The 15,823-nt window shown below is 50.7% G+C and overlaps 1 protein-coding gene across 2 annotated transcripts; it reads left to right on the plus strand.

Moving 5' to 3' along the window:
- Nucleotides 1-5,351: 5,351 nt before the first annotated feature.
- LOC119276946 lies at nt 5,352-7,088 on the plus strand. 2 transcript variants are annotated; one of them, XM_037558127.1, is made up of 2 exons: nt 5,352-5,513; nt 5,589-7,088. In XM_037558127.1, the coding sequence occupies exon 2, from the start codon at nt 5,845-5,847 to the stop codon at nt 6,814-6,816; it is 972 nt and encodes a 323-aa protein (XP_037414024.1). In that variant the 5' UTR covers nt 5,352-5,513; nt 5,589-5,844; the 3' UTR covers nt 6,817-7,088. The 2 variants fall into 2 exon arrangements, with proteins under 2 accessions (XP_037414024.1, XP_037414023.1); XM_037558126.1 differs by having other exon boundaries at nt 5,594-7,088.
- Nucleotides 7,089-15,823: the final 8,735 nt, after the last annotated feature.

The raw sequence follows: 15,823 nt of genomic DNA on the forward strand, positions 1-15,823 counted from the left end.
GTTTCAATGGAGTCAAATGACAATGTGGGTATTATTCAAAATACTATCCTATAGAACAACTATGGCTTATCCAACTTTGGGGTGAATGTGGTAACTGGATCCTAATGTTAGGGTTAGTAAATTCGTTTAACCCGAGTAGAAGAGAGTTCAGAGCCCCAGAGTAAAGGTCGAGGAGTAAAAGATCCTAATACCACCCAATGGCGACGTGGGCCCGTAAGGCACACAACCAAGTTAGTAAAAGTTTTGTAGTGACTAGACTCGACTTCGGCCAAGGAGTGTGGAAGGGGGATTCCTACAGGCAGTTGGCTCTGATACCAACTTGTGACGCCCCCGATTCAATTGTACACTAATCATGCACGCAAACGTGTACGATTAAGATCAGGGACTCACGGGACGATATCACAACACAACTCTAAAACATAAATAAGTCATACAAGCATCATAATACAAGCCAGGGGCCTCGAGGGCTCGAATACAAGTGCTCGATCATAGATGAGCTAGCGGAAGCAACAATATCTAAGTACAGACATAAGTAAAACAAGTTGCCATAAGATGGCTAGCATAAACTGGGATACAGATCGAAAGAGGCGCACGCCTCCTGCCTGGGATCCTCCTAGACTACTCTTGGTCGCCGTGAGCGGCCTGCATGTAGTAGTAGGCACCTCCAGTGTAGTAGGAGCCATCGTCGATGGTGGCGTCTGGCTCCTGGGCTCTAGCGTCTGGTTGCGACATCCAAGAAGAAGAGGGAAAAGGGGGAAAGGGGGAGCAAAGCAACCATGAGTACTCATTCAAAGTACTCGCAAGCAAGGATCTACACTACATATGCATGGGTATATGTGTAAAGAGGCAATATCAGTGGACTAAACTGCAGAATGCCAGAATAAGAGGGGGATAGCTAGTCCTATCAAAGACAATGCTTTTGGCAGCCTCCGTCTTGCAGCATGTAGAAGAGAGTAGATTGAAGTCCTCCAAGTAGCATCGCATAGCATAATCCTACCCGGCGATCCTCCCCTCGTCGCCCTGTGGGAAAGCGATCACCGGGTTGTCTCTCGAACTTGTCTGGGTGTGTTTTATTAAGTATCCAGTTCTAGTTGTCATAAGGTCAAGGTACAACTCCGGGTCGTCCTTTTATCGAGGGACACGGCTATTCGAATAGATAAACTTCCCTGCAGGGGTGCACCACATTACCCAACACGCTCGATCCCCTTTGGCCGGACACACTTTCCTGGGTCATGCCCGGCCTCGGAAGATCAACACGTCGCAACCCTACCTAGGCACAACAGAGAGGTCAGCACGCCGGTCTAAATCCTATGCGCGCAGGGGTCTAGGCCCATCGCCAATTGCACACCTGCACATTGCGAACGCGGCCGGAAGAAGACCTAGCCCCCTTAATACAATTGCAGGCTTACGGTCCAATCTGGCACGCGCCGCTCAGTCGCTGACGTCAAGGAGGCTTTGGCTGATACCACGATGCCGAGTGCCCATAACTGTTCCCGCGTAGCTTGTTAGTGCGTATAGGCCAGTGGCCAGACTCAGATCAAATACCAAGATCTCGTTAAGCGTGTTATTATGAAGTAATCGCGAACACCGACCAGGGCCAGGCCCACCTCTCGCCTAGGTGGTCTCAACCTGCCCTGTCGCTCCGCCACAAAGATCCACACAGAGGGCCGTCGGGACAAAGGTCCTTTCAGCCCCCAATCCGTGAATCACTCGCGGGTACTCTATGAGTCGACCCGACTTTAGTCACATCATGTAATTTGTATAATATGTATGTATGTATAAACCTGTGATCACCTCCCGAGTGATCACGGCCCGATAGTATAGCATGGCAGATGGACAAGAATGTAGGGCCACAGATGGAATACTAGCATCCTATACTAAGCATGTAGGATTGCAGGTAAAGGTAACAACGGTAGTAGCAAGGACAGGCTATGCATCAGGATAGGATTAACGGAAAGCAGTAACATGCTACACTATTCTAATGCAAGCAGTAGAGAGAAGAATAGGCGATATCTGGTGATCAAGGGGGGGCTTGCCTGGAAGCTCAGCCGAGAAGGAGGGGTCGTCAACACCGTAGTCGTACTGGGTAGCAGCGGCGTCGGTCTCGGTGTCTAGCGAGAGAAGAGGGGGAAGAAACAATAAATATAAAAGCAAACATATGCATGACGATGCATGACATGACAATGAACGGTGCTAGGTGTGCCCTAACGCGGTAGTAGGTGATACCGGCGTAGGGGGGAAACATCCGGGAAAGTATTCCCGGTGTTTTGCATTTTCGGACAGGTGAACCGGAGGGGAAAAGTTGCGTGTTTGCTATGCTACGGATGTGTGGCAGACGAACGAGTTGTGTATTCGGATTCGTCTCGTCGTTCTGAGCAACTTTCATGTACAATGTATTTTCATCCGAGTTACGGATTATTTTATATGATTTTCTAAAGTTTTAATCATTTTCTGATTTTAATTATTTATTTAAATTCGAATTATCCAGAATAGTAAATGATGACATAAGCATGACATCAGGGTGACGTCAACAGGTCAACTGGTCCGTTGACCAGTCAAACTAGACAGGTGGTTCCAGTGGATCCACATGTCATTGTCAGGGGCACTTACAGGGGGTTTAGACTAACTAAATGGGTTAATTAGCGGGTGGGGCCCAGTAGTCAGTGAGAGATTAAGTTTTTAATTAACTAATTTAATTAATTAGCAATTTATCTATTTATTTTTATTCGTTTATGGCGTGGGGCCTGCATGTCACGGACACAAGGGAGCCACTCAGCGCTAACTGAGGTCAACGGGTCAACGGGGCCTACCCGTCAGCGACACAAGGGGGCCCACGCATCAGGCCAGCTCAGTGACGGCCGGCGACTCGTCGGAATCACGCCGGCGAGCTCGTTCGCGGCGGCGCATCCTCGGGCATCGTCAGAAATCGCCCACAGGGCATCACTTTGGTCGCGGCTGGGCGCGTTAGAACGGCAAGACGACGACGCGTCGGTTGGTGGTGGTTTCGCGGGCTGCGGTGACCGGAGACGAGCAGTACGACGTCGCCGGCAGTGGGGTGTCTTGGGCGAGCAACGACAACGGCGATGCGGCGCGCTACTGGGCAAACAGAATGGCTAGTCGGACCCTACTCGACGCGGTGAGTTCAATGGAATCATGCCTGTGACCATTTGGTCACCGAAGTCTCGCCGGCGACGAGATCCGGGTTGCTGCGTCCGGGCTCTTCGGCGGCAGCTAGTTAGGGCGCGCGAAAGAGCAAACGGGGAGGAAGCGGGGGCTCACCGAGCGGCACACACGGTGTCCCTTGGGGGTTTAGTAGCAGCAGAGGGCATCGCTGGAGTTGGTGAAAAGCGGCGGCGAAGCTTGTTGGAGCAGAGGAGGAAGATGGTGGCGTCGTGGGCGTTGCGGGGCTCGATCTAGCCATATAGTCGAAGCAGAGGAGCGAGGCAGAGCTGTTGGACTCATCGGAAAGGTGAACGGGCGACGGTGGTCGCGTCTACTGCGAGCGGCGGCGACGAAGGCGCTCGGCCATGGCGGAGAGCGAGGAGCGGTGAGGTGGATCTGAGGGGAGAGGGAGAGGCCGAGAGAGAGCGTGAGGTGAGTGGGAGATGGGATCGAGGAGGCGGGGGCGCTGGCGATCCTATCCCCTCGGCGGGGACGGCCAGGTGGTGCGACGGGGACGCACCCATGTTCGTCCTGTTCATGGGGCGGTCGGAGGAACAGGGCGCGGGGAAGGAGGCGACAAGGGGGACGGGGGAGTGGGCCGACCCGGATGGGCCGGTTGGCTGGCTGGCTGTTGGCTAGTTGGGCCATTCGGCTCAGGGAGAGGGGGGTTCTTTTCCTTTTTTGTTAGTTTTGTTTTCTGTTTTTGTGTTTTCTTTTCTTTTCTTTATTTTCCTTTTCTGTTTTATTTAATTTATGGTATTTAATTATTTTATAAAAGTGTGTCTTCTACACCATAATTACTTATGCCATATTTGGCACTGTCCGAACATTTTTGTTTCAACTTTTGAAAACTTTGGATGGTTGTCACTAATTCATTTTTGAATTTGAAATGTTTTGAACTAACACGTGATTAGCAACAGTAACGGAGGTGACGTGGCATCATTTGCAGAGTTTCACTGTAGCATAATTATCCGGGCGTTATAGTGTCCCCTGTTACCAACGCACCAAGGCTACCTATTCGGGATCCCCCATCCCGAGATCTGCTGTATTTGACTCCAACACTAGTCCCTAGTACAACCAATTGCACATTGAGCAACCAAAGCACCGAGGACCATCCAAGTGCGAATCTATAGGGTCTGAAACCACCAAGGTCACGGAAAATTTCTTCCACGATGAACATGTTCCAAATGACATCATTTCCCATGAACCGCCACTTAACATATCCCTCGTGGCTAGGTTCTTTGCTCATCTTTGCCGAGTTGGATGTAAATGCTGATAACTCTGGCAACCTGAAGAGTGAAACATAAACGACGAAAAACCTCATGATGTGAAGCTCGTAATAAAATTTATATAGGGAGCAAATTAGCAAGGGGAAATGTCGGTGCCGAAGGGAGAGTGGGAGCAGGACACAGTAATGTTTTCACTTTCAATTTCAGAAAAATTTCAGTACCAATCGAAATCATCAAAATTAAGTGAATTTTAGTGATTTTGGTTTGCTTTTTGCACAAAAGGCCGTAATATTTGCTTGACGTTAATTAATATGGACCACGCTACGCGTCGGCCGCCGAATCTTTTAAAAGCTCGACAACCGTTCGACCTACAGCTATCTAGCATCCAGCATCGTCCTAATCACTGCAACAAGATTAGTGTTGCAGAATTCTTTGCTACAAAGCTTATGTTGCAGTAACCCGTTGCAATATAGGTGATATTGCAGATTTTTTTTCTTTGCTATTTTTGCAGCATAGATGTTATTGCGGAAGAAAATTTTACAACACAGATGATGTTGCAGAAAATATTTGTAGCTTTTTTCGTCTTTATCTTTTTACAACATAGGGTGTTGTTACGGAAGATAATTTTGCAACACATGATGTTGCAGAAAAAATTGCGAAAAGAGACACACGCATCACAGGGAGTAGGCGGCGGATCACGCGCGTGCGATCCGCCGGCTGATGGCAAGCGTTTCCCATTAAATATTTGCGTTTTTTGAAGTTATTTTTGAAAAACACTTGAATCAACTCGTAGTGCTGAAATTACTGAAATATTTTAACCGGAAGGTAAATATTTTAGTGACTTTTGAAAATAATAAAATTCAGTGAATTTAATCGAAATCTGACTGAAAATGAAAACCATGGACACCGTACCGATGGGTAAAATATAAAGAAACTGAGCGAGCCGACAGGCTGGGTCTAACCGAACGCACAAGACCAGCCGGACCTTATCCGAAAACCTGCCCACCTTCAAATCGCCGTGGACGACCAAGGAGACGGCGGCCGTGGGCACAGGAGGGGAATCCGCATCCGGGGGGAACAAGAGCAGAGGAATCGGGAAGAGATCCGTGTTGGTGGTAACTGGTAAGCACCACAAAAAAAAATTCGATTTTTCTTGCTTCCCCCGTGATCTAGGTCTGCATCTCCTCATCGTTGAAGTGCAGGAGTTGATAGCCGGATTCCGGGAGGGAGACGAATTCGACCTAGCAGCGGAGTTGGGAGCCCGATTCCAGGTGGGAGACGGCAGAGATCACCAAGAAGGACGACATCAATCGCTATAAATAAAGGGGGCCAAGAACACCCAAGGGCCAAGGCGCAGCCAGAGATCCGTGTGCTGAGTCTTTTTTTGATTGCTGTTGCTGAATACTAGTGCTAGAAATACTTGAGGAAATTCCTAGCCTGCAGGCTGCAGCAGATGGAAGGCCCCTTCCCATTGCTTGTGCATGATCTTGGGAACCGTACAGATGACTGCCAGACGCGGTTCAGCATCTCCAACCAGGCCGTGAGCACCGCAGCCATCCATGAACTCAAGGACTACAGGTGCTTCGAGTCTCCACAGGGCTGGGTGCTCGCGCTGGAACCTGCTTCCCTGCACACGTTCCTGTGGCGTCCTCAGGACGGCCAGAGGATCAGCCTTCCATCCCCAAAACAAGAATTTCCCAGGAGGTGCAAGTGCCTGCTTTCCGACAAGCCTAGCTCGACATCGTCTTGCACTGTTCTGGTCCTCGATCTTGACCAGCCTAATCTGTTGGTGTGCCGAATCGGAGGAAGCCAATGGGACTCTTACAACTATGAGCTCACCATGTTCCTCGCAGATGACAAGCCCCGGGAGATACATATGGCCAAACTTAAAGGCATTGCTGCTGTTGGGGGCAAGGTCTACTACACGTTCACGGGACACGCCCTTGGAGTAGTGGAGTTCAGCCCTGAGCTCAGCCTCACCGAGTTTGAAGTTGATATGGTTGAACTGCCCGACACCATGCCGTTTACTTCAACTTACTTGGTTGAATCATGTGGTGACCTCTTTATGGTGGTCGTTGTCTTTCTTGGACACAACGTGCACAAAATCGACAAGGTCGACGTGTATAAGATGGACTTCTCGAGGCCGGAATGGTGCAAGGTGGACAGGATTGGTGATAGGGTGTTCCTCTTGGGTGGAGACAGCATCGGAGCTTCCAACTTTGGAGCATCATGTTCGGCCAGTGAACATGGTTTGTCTAGCAACTGTATCTACTTTCTGAACAACATCGCTGCCGAGGAGAATTACCTGCACATTTTCAACCTGGAGAAAGGGACTGAAGAAGTGCAACGTCCTTTTAGACACAAAAATGGTTGCCTGCTGCCACCGCCACGTCCACCGATGTGGCTGTTACCCACAGACGACTGACTTCATGTGCAAGGAAAATTTAGCACTGTACTAGTACTTTTTTTGTTTGTTTGGATACCTGCAATAAAGTGGTGCCTAGCACCTTAGTTCAAGGTTTTGGTGTATTCTCAGTTAGAGAGAGTACATGTTTATTATGCGTCGTAGCATTTGTTTTCGTTGTCACCTCTGAAATGTGAACTGTGTGACGAGAGGAAAACTATTACCATCTGCATTTATCACTGTTTTCTCCAAAGCATTAGATTTTTGTATATATATCATCTGTCAAAACGCCACTGAGATATACACCTCTGTTTTTACAGCAGTAGTACCATACACCTTCATCTTCATTTGAGAGAATCTGATGTACATAATTTATGAAGCAATAAACTTAATTTTTCTGCTATGATCCGATTAATGTTAATGGATTATTTGTGATGAAATACATAGTCGGTGTAGAAACTCTAGATTATCCATGTTGTCTTACGCATGGCTTCTTTTCAGTCTCCACAGCTCCCAAATGGTTGTCCATCTGCCAGACTGTTTGATCTTGTGCGCAAGAACTGGATGGGAATGTCCAACTGAAGACTAATTTGCAAAACCAGCAAGCCTGCAACATGGACAAAATCATCTTATCATTAATACTATCTTGGTTTGATACAGGCAATGAAATTCTGACATTAAGTAACGTAAACATGATTCCAAAATATAGGACATGTGAGCGTTACTGTTAGGAGCTAGGGTTCTGCCCGGTCTTGGCCGGAGGCTGTAGGGGAAGGAGGGAGAGGGGCAAGGGCTCGAGCGCGGCAGCCGGCGGCGTGACGCCGTCCTTGCGCGTGGGGCGGCGGCGGAGACAGGAGGCGGCTAGGGTTTTAGGGTTCCGGCTCCTCTGGGAGCCGGGAAATACAAATAGTCTTATTGCTTAATTCTGAAAATAGTCTTACAAGTCGTATATATAACCACGATATGAAATAAAACTAAGATAACTTGCAGGCTAAGATTGCCCGGTGGGCCTCCTGCGGCCATAGACCTGGCCGGTCATAACATCTCTCCCCGCCTGCTCAAACAACTCGTCCTCAAGCTAAAAGTCGGGGTAGTGCTGGCGAAACTCATCGCGTTGTTCCCAAGTAGCGTCCTCCTCTGGCAGTCCAGTCCACTGAATCAACACGTACCAGGAGCCGCGTCGCAGCTGAGCCTTCAACGCCTTCTCCGGCTCAGGAAGGAGACGCCCGTCCGTGATCGGGAGAAGTGTCGGTGTGCCGCGGGTGGCTCTCCGCGGAATGGCTTGAGCAGCCCCACATGGAAGACATCATGGATCCGCGCGCCTGCCGGAAGCTGAAGACGGTAAGCCACCTTCCCAATGCGTTCCAGGATAGCAAAGGGACCGGCATAGCGAGGACCAAGCTTCCTCCTCGCGCGTGGGTCCAAGGACTGCGTAGAGCGATGAAGACGCGGCCAGACCCAATCACCCACCACGAACTCCGCCTCGCAATGGTGGCCATCATAGTAATGTTTGGCCAACTGCTGGGCCTGTAGGAGCCGTTGCCGGACTTCCGCGAGCATCTCATCACGGCTCCTCAGAAGAGCACCGGCTGCCTCGGTCCGCGCCAAGGCCGGATCAACCGGAAGGATCGGCGGGGGTGGCCGGCCATACACCACCTCAAAGGACGTAGCACGGAGGACGGAGTGATAAGAGGTGTTGTAGCAGTACTCCGCCCACGAAAGTCAGTCCACCCATGCGCGAGGTCGATCACCTGTAACACAACGCAAATACATGGCAATCACCTTGTTAACGATCTCAGACTGGCCGTCCGTCTGAGGGTGGAAGGCGGTGCTCAGGCGGAGCTTCACGCCCGCCAACCAGAAGAGGTCGCGCCATACGTGTCCCATGAACACGGGGTCCCGATCACTGACGATCGAAGAAGGGAACCCATGGAGCGGACAATGCCATCGAAGAAGGCCCGCGCGACAGACGCCGCTGTATAGGGATGGCCGAGCGCGATGAAGTGAGCATACTTGGAGAAGCGGTCAACCACCGTGAGAATGACGGACTTGCCGCCCACCTTGGGTAGGCCCTCGATGAAGTCCATGGAGATGTCCGCCCAGACCTGGGATGGCACCTCCAAGGGCTGAAGCATGCCAGCCGGCCGTAGAGTCTCCGTTTTGTTGCGCTGGCACGTCACACAAGACCGTACCCAGTCACGGACCAGGGCACGATCACCTGGAATGTAGAAGTCGGCGCGGAGATGAAGGAGTGTCTTCTGCACCCCCTCATGGCCCGCCGAGTGGGCGAGGCGCAGCACCTGCCGACGAAGATCGTCGTGCGCCGGAACGAAGACCCTGCGCCCATGGAGGAGCAGGACATCGGCGAGACGCCACGGCTCCTCCAGCTCTCCCGCCGCCAGCTGCTGCTGCAGGAGGAGAGAGTCGGCCGCGGCAGCGGTCGCCCGTCGGATGTCGGCTTAGAGGGCGAAGTAGGGCCCGGTGATGATGCAGAAGGCCGCCCCCTCCGCCGCACCGTCGTCCACATCGGCGTCACGCCGAGACAGGGCGTCGGCGACAGTGTTAAGGCGACCCGATCGGTACTCGACGGTGAAGTCAAACCCAAAGAGTTTACTGATCCACTGGTGCTGGGGCACCGTCGAGAGCCTCTGATCCAGCATGAACTTGAGGCTCTGATGGTCCGTGCAGATCCGGAAGGAACGACCCCAAAGATAGGGCCGCCAATGGCGCACTGCCTGCACGAACACAATGAGCTCGCGCTCATAAGCCGCCAGCTTAAGATGGCGTGCAGCAAAGGGGCGGCTGAAGAAGGCGAGGGGTCCATCGCCTTGATGAAGGACTGCACCGAACCCCGCACCGGAGGCGTCGCAGTCGACGGTGAATGGGAGGTCGAAATCAGGCATCTGCAGGACGGGTCCCGTCGTGAGGGCCCCCTTGAGGGCCTCGAACGCTGTAGTGGCCTCCTCATCCCAAGAGAAGGCGTTGCGATGGAGAAGGCGCGTGAGCGGGGCCGCGATGAGGCCAAACTCCCGGATGAACTTCCGGTAGTACCCCGCGAGGCCCAGGAACCCGCAAAGAGCCCGTGGAGACTGCGGAATCGGCCAGGCGGCGACGGCCGCCACCTTGTCGGTGTCCATGGCCACTCCCTCGGCTGAGATGACGTGGCCGATAATGGAGACCGAACCTCGTGGTGAGATCCGATTGGTTGTTGCGGTCCGATCTTTCACGACACTCCACCACCACCAGTAGCAACCTCTCGCCCGCGCACGCGGTGTACACGAAGTAGAGGGTTTGAACCTTGCGGCCCAACACGAGAAAACCAATCTCGACGAAGGTACTCACGCGCAAAAACAATTTCCACGAAGAGAAATCGCAACACAGAGGTTTTCTAAAGATCCCTCCAAAACTTGATACGGGTGTCTACCCTGAAAAACACAGCGTGTCTATTTCATAAAAGATAACCTACCTTTACATTCATCCTACTATGGCTATTTATACACGTCAAACTCTTATCTCTAATTAAATTGCCTTTTACATCTCGGCAGATATTCTAATCTAACAACCAGATTAATGTTGGAGGTGGACCCCAGCCCGTATCCTTTAATGAAAGCAAATCACGTAACAGCCTCCAAGTCTTGATAGATTGAGGGACCTTTTTACGTGGAAGTGGCAAGAATAGAAACAAACTCCTTTCTCTGATTTTATTGGCCGAGTGAAATAGATCACATATCCCGTACTTCCATGTATCTACATAGGCTTCATTAACTTTCCAAAAATTGGGGAACGTTGGTGTTTCAGTTCCCTTGCCAAACCTTGCCTGATCAAGGTTACATGCATATGTCATGGCTTGATTTAGCTCTTCCTCTTGCATGTAATTATTCTCCTTTAATACATGCACGTCCAAGGACTTCTCTTCCTTCTCGTTGGCACACAGATCAAACAAAACAATGTATTGTTTTATTGTAACAGAAAATAATCCATCTAACCCACTGACATGTGTTACTATTTTGCGATCATTAACAACACTAGCATTAGTCACGGCCGTATCATCCTCTCTCCCTTGAAATGAAACCGTCCTCGGTTTTGAATCAATCTCTTCAATTATATTTTTGTTTGCAGTTTGAATGACACATGGAAAATTTTCAGCGTCTTCAACCTTCTCTTTCTGTACTTCAGATGTAGCTTGAGCAATATCCCGCTTCTTGCGGTCAGCCATATACTTCTCTGGTGTGTATAAATCAAGTGGTACATATTGTCCTCCACGAACAAAAGAAAATTCACCAACGGAATGATATGTCAACTGTTGAGGGAGTCTCGGATTAGGGGTGTCCGGATAGCCGAACTATCATCTTTGGCCGGACTCCTAGACTATGAAGATACAAGATTGAAGACTTCGTCCCGTGTCCGGATGGGACTTTCCTTGGCGTGGAAGGCAAGCTTGGCGATACGGATATGTAGATCTCCTACCTTTGTAACCGACTCTGTGTAACCCTAGCCCTCTCCAGTGTCTATATAAACCGGAGGGTTTTAGTCCGTAGGACGAACAACAATCATACCATAGGCTAGCTTCTAGGGTTTAGCCTCTTTGATCTCGTGGTAGATCTACTCTTGTACTACCCATATCATCAATATTAATCAAGCAGGAGTAGGGTTTTACCTCCATCGAGAGGGCCCGAACCTGGGTAAAAACATCGTGTCCCTTGTCTCCTGTTACCATCCGCCTAAACGCACAGTTCGGGACCCCCTACCCGAGATCCGCCGGTTTTGACACCGACATTGGTGCTTTCATTGAGAATTCCTCTGTGCCGTCGCCATCAGGAAGGATGCCTCGTCCCGTCTTTAAAGACGGCAGTTGCTAAAGGAGCTTTGGCCATCGGCCAAACTCTCCGACTAGGCGGTTTTCTTATGACCGCCTGTTCGGCCGCCGCGCCGACGATGAATTCTCGGGTCATCGAAAGCAATCTTCACGTTAACTCGGAACTTCCCGAGCAGCTAGATCCGATGGAGCTCTCCTCCTTAAACAAGCTCTTGGATCGCATCGCTGCCCTGGGAGTCGCTACAGACTACGATCAGATTGGGCCTAAAACCGATCTGAGAGAGATCAACTCTCCCCAGGCTACCCACCACATTGCTGTGGTAGAGGAACAATAGGCGACCCTTCTTCTCTATTAAGACTAGCTATGTCCGGATTCCCGACCCTTCCATGCCGGATTCCCGCGGAGGGACGGACGTCGATCAAGTCCTGAACCTAAAGTCAGGCAGTGGGCTGGATTCATTGGACAATATCCAAAATCCCAAGCTTCCAAGTTCGGAAACTTTTCGGCCCCTGAGTCTTAGATTAGACGGGGTTCCAAATTTAATTCCACCCGCCCACCCAAACATAAGCGATCTATCCAGAATCCAGCAAGAGCCCGCTGAAATAGTACACCATTACTAGGCCAGATTCCTCCTGGTTATGGACAGGATAAAGGACTGCCGCGAGGAAGACGCAATTTCACTTTTCTGCAATAATTGCACGGACAAGGGAATCCTAAACGCCATAAGTCGTCGTGAAATTACACGCTTTGCCGACTTGGCGTCCATAGTACGAAAGTACTGTGCGATGGGGAGCGCCTGGAAAACCGAAACCAAATTTCGGGATAATCCGGCCCCGAATACAACCCTAGTCCAAAATAAAAGGGTGCATCATTGCCAGGCACCTGGGTTAAATACCAAAAAGCAAAAACCCCCTAAAGGGCACGGAGCCGTACTGGAGGGATGGCTCAATGGACCCTGCAAAATTCATAGTACAGAGGGCGCCACTCCACCTCATAGCCTTCGAGCATGTTGGATACTATGGCAGGTGGCCAAAAGTGGCGAAGAGCTTCTAGCTCCAGAGAACCAGCCCAGCAACACCAGTACGGTATTAACAGTCTTCAAGACTTTCGCATCAAATAATATGTGGAAACGAACACTCCGCGGCCTTGCCGAAGTCTACCAAGTAGCAACAATAAATCCATGGAGTGACACGGCTATTATCTTTAACGCCAGTGACGAACCTAAATTCCGAATAGCCCGAGCACCAGCCGCATTGGTCCTCCGTCCAATAGTGGACGGCTTTCGCCTTACCAAGGTACTCATGGATGGCGGCAGCGGATTAAACCTCATTTACGAGGAAACCCTTTGAAAAATGGAAATAGACTGGAGCCGCGTTGAGCGAAGCAGCACAACCTTTAGAGGAATAATCCCTAGTCGGGAAGCATGCTGCACAGGAAAAATTACACTAGATGTGGTGTTCGGCTCGCCGGACAATTACAAGTTCGAGGAGGTCACGTTCCAAGTGGCCCCGTTCAGCAGCGGATATCACGCTTTATACATAGCACTCTGCGCCGAAAATAAGACAGCCGCACTAGCCCTTGAGGCACTATCCGAAGCCCTAGCGGCCAAGGAACTCACTGCACTGCGCTTCACGGTGAACAGGGACGATGTGATACTCGATAAGAGATCCAAGTCCACCTCTTTTAAGCCAGCGGACGAGATAGTCAAATTCCAAGTCCATCCAACGGACCCTACAAAGACAGCATCCATTGGGGCACAGTTAAACCCTGATGTAGACGCCGCACTACGAGGATTCCTACGGGAAAATTAGGACATCTTCGCCTGGCACCCCTCAGACATGCCAGGAATTCCACGCCGGCTGGCCGAGCATAGCCTAAATATCCTAAAAGGATTCAAGCCAGTCAAACAGGCTCTTCGGCGATTTTCCGAACCCAACAGACAGACAATGGGAGAGGAGCTAGCCAAACTATTGGAAGCCGAATTCATCAGAGATATAAAACATCCGGACTGGCTAGCAAACCTGGTGATGGTACCAAAGATGGATAAATCCTGGCGCCTATGTGTCGACTTCAAGGACCTTAACAAGGCTTGCCCAAAGGATCCCTTCCCCCTCCCCCGCATCGATCAAATTATCGAGGCTACCGCAGGGCACGATTCATTGTGCTTCCTCGATGCATACTCCGGCTACCACCAAATCAAGATGGCGGAGCCAGACCAAGCCGCAACGGCATTCATCACTCCATATGGCCCATTTTGCTTTAACACAATGCCCTTCGGGCTCAAAAACGCCGGTGCAACATATCAGCGCATGATTCAGACATGTTTGGCAAACCAGATCGGCAAAACAGTGGAGGCATACGTAGATGATGTGGTCGTCAAATCCAAGCATGTCGAAACTCTAGTAGACGACTTGAGGCTCACATTCGACAATCTCCGAGCATATGACATTAAGCTCAACTCGGAAAAATGCGTTTTCGGCGTACCAGCCGGAAAGCTCTTGGGCTTCATTGTATCCGATAGAGGAATTGAAGCAAACCCAGCCAAAATCCGAGCTCTGTCACAATTGGATATCCCAAAAGACCTCAAACAAATACAAAAATTGACTGGATGTGTGGCGGCTCTAAGCCGCTTTATCTCCCGCTTAGGAGAAAAGGCATTACCCCTTTATCGCCTCCTGCGGCGCACCGAACACTTCAAGTGGACGGATGCCGCCACGGCCGGACTCGAAGAAATCAAAGCCATATTGGCAACAAATCTGGTCCTGGCCGCGCCCAACATGGGTGAACCAATGCTATTATACATCACGGCAACCCATAAAGTTGTAAGCGCGGTGCTCATTGTCGAACGAGAAACGGATGGACACAAGTTCCCTCTCCAAAAACCAGTTTACTACGTGTCCACTGTCCTAACTCCATGCAAGTCACAGTACCCGCACTATCAAAAGATAGCATACGCGGTGTTCATGGCATCCCGGAAGCTGCGACACTACTTCCAAGAGTGTTAGATAACAGTAGCCTCCAAAGTACCTCCTAATGACATTATAAACAACCGCGATGCAACGGGCTGGATTGCCAAATGGGCCATCGAGCTCCTCCCGTTCGACATAACCTATAAACAACGGCGAGCTATCAAGTCGTAAGTTTTGGCTGACTTTGTCGCCGAATGGACTGAAGCCGAACTCCCTAAAGAGTACGGCGCATAATCCAATTGGATCATGCACTTCGACGGATCCAAAATGTTGGCCGGCCTGGGGGCTGGCGTCGTCCTGACGTCCCCAACCGGAGACACAGTCCAATACATACTCTAGATAATGTACACGGACTCCAACAACGCAGTCGAATATGAGGCCCTTCTACATGGCCTCCGTATGGCGGTCTCCATGGGCATTAAACGCCTAGAGGTGCGCGGGGATTCGAACCTCGCGATATCCCAAATAAATGGAGACTTTGACGCCAAGGATCCGAAAATGGCAGCTTACCGTAACGACGTCCTAAAATGTCAGCTCGGTTTGAAGGGCTCGAATTTCACCATATAGCCCGTGATAATAACCAGGAGGCGGACGTATTGGCACGCATCGGCGCAAAGCGCGATGCCGTCCCTCCCAACATCTTCCTGGAATGGCTTTTCAAGCCATCCGTACTATGGGAATGGGAGTCCGGAAACAACAATCCGGACCCAACCGCACCGCCCGACACCGAACATTTTGACACAATCGGTGGTTCTGCCAATGAAATAACACCTTCAGCCCACGAAATAATGGCAGTCATTGCCCCGTGGACCGAACCATTCCTAGCCTACTTAACTAGGAGGGAACTTCCCGAGGACCAAAACAAGGCCTGCTGCATAGTACGGCGATCTAAAGCCTATAAGGTCCATGAGGGAGAGCTTTATAAGAAAAGCACAACCGGAGTCCTTCAAAGGTGTATCTCCGAAGAGGAAGGGTGAAATCTTCTGGCTGAAATTCATGCCGAACTCGGTGGGCACCAGCCGCAGCTCGGGCCCTTGTAGGCAAGGCCTTCCGTACAGGATTTTATTGGCCAACGGCCCGGGCAGACGCTCAGGACTTAGTCCAACGATGCGTCGGTTGCCAGCTCTTTGCTAATCAAAGCCACATGCCACCCACCGCCCTGAAAACTATACCCATCACCTGGCCGTTTGCGGTTTGGGGGCTTGACATGGTTGGACCCCTTAAAGGAGGAACCCACAAGCA

This window comes from Triticum dicoccoides, chromosome 3B, assembly GCF_002162155.2.
Source record: "Triticum dicoccoides isolate Atlit2015 ecotype Zavitan chromosome 3B, WEW_v2.0, whole genome shotgun sequence".
Taxonomy (NCBI): Eukaryota; Viridiplantae; Streptophyta; class Magnoliopsida; order Poales; family Poaceae; genus Triticum; species Triticum dicoccoides.

Bases quoted from the DNA above. Each gene is read 5' to 3' on its own strand.
- LOC119276946 (XM_037558127.1), top strand. From the start codon at position 5,845: ATGGAAGGCCCCTTCCCATTGCTTGTGCATGATCTTGGGAACCGTACA.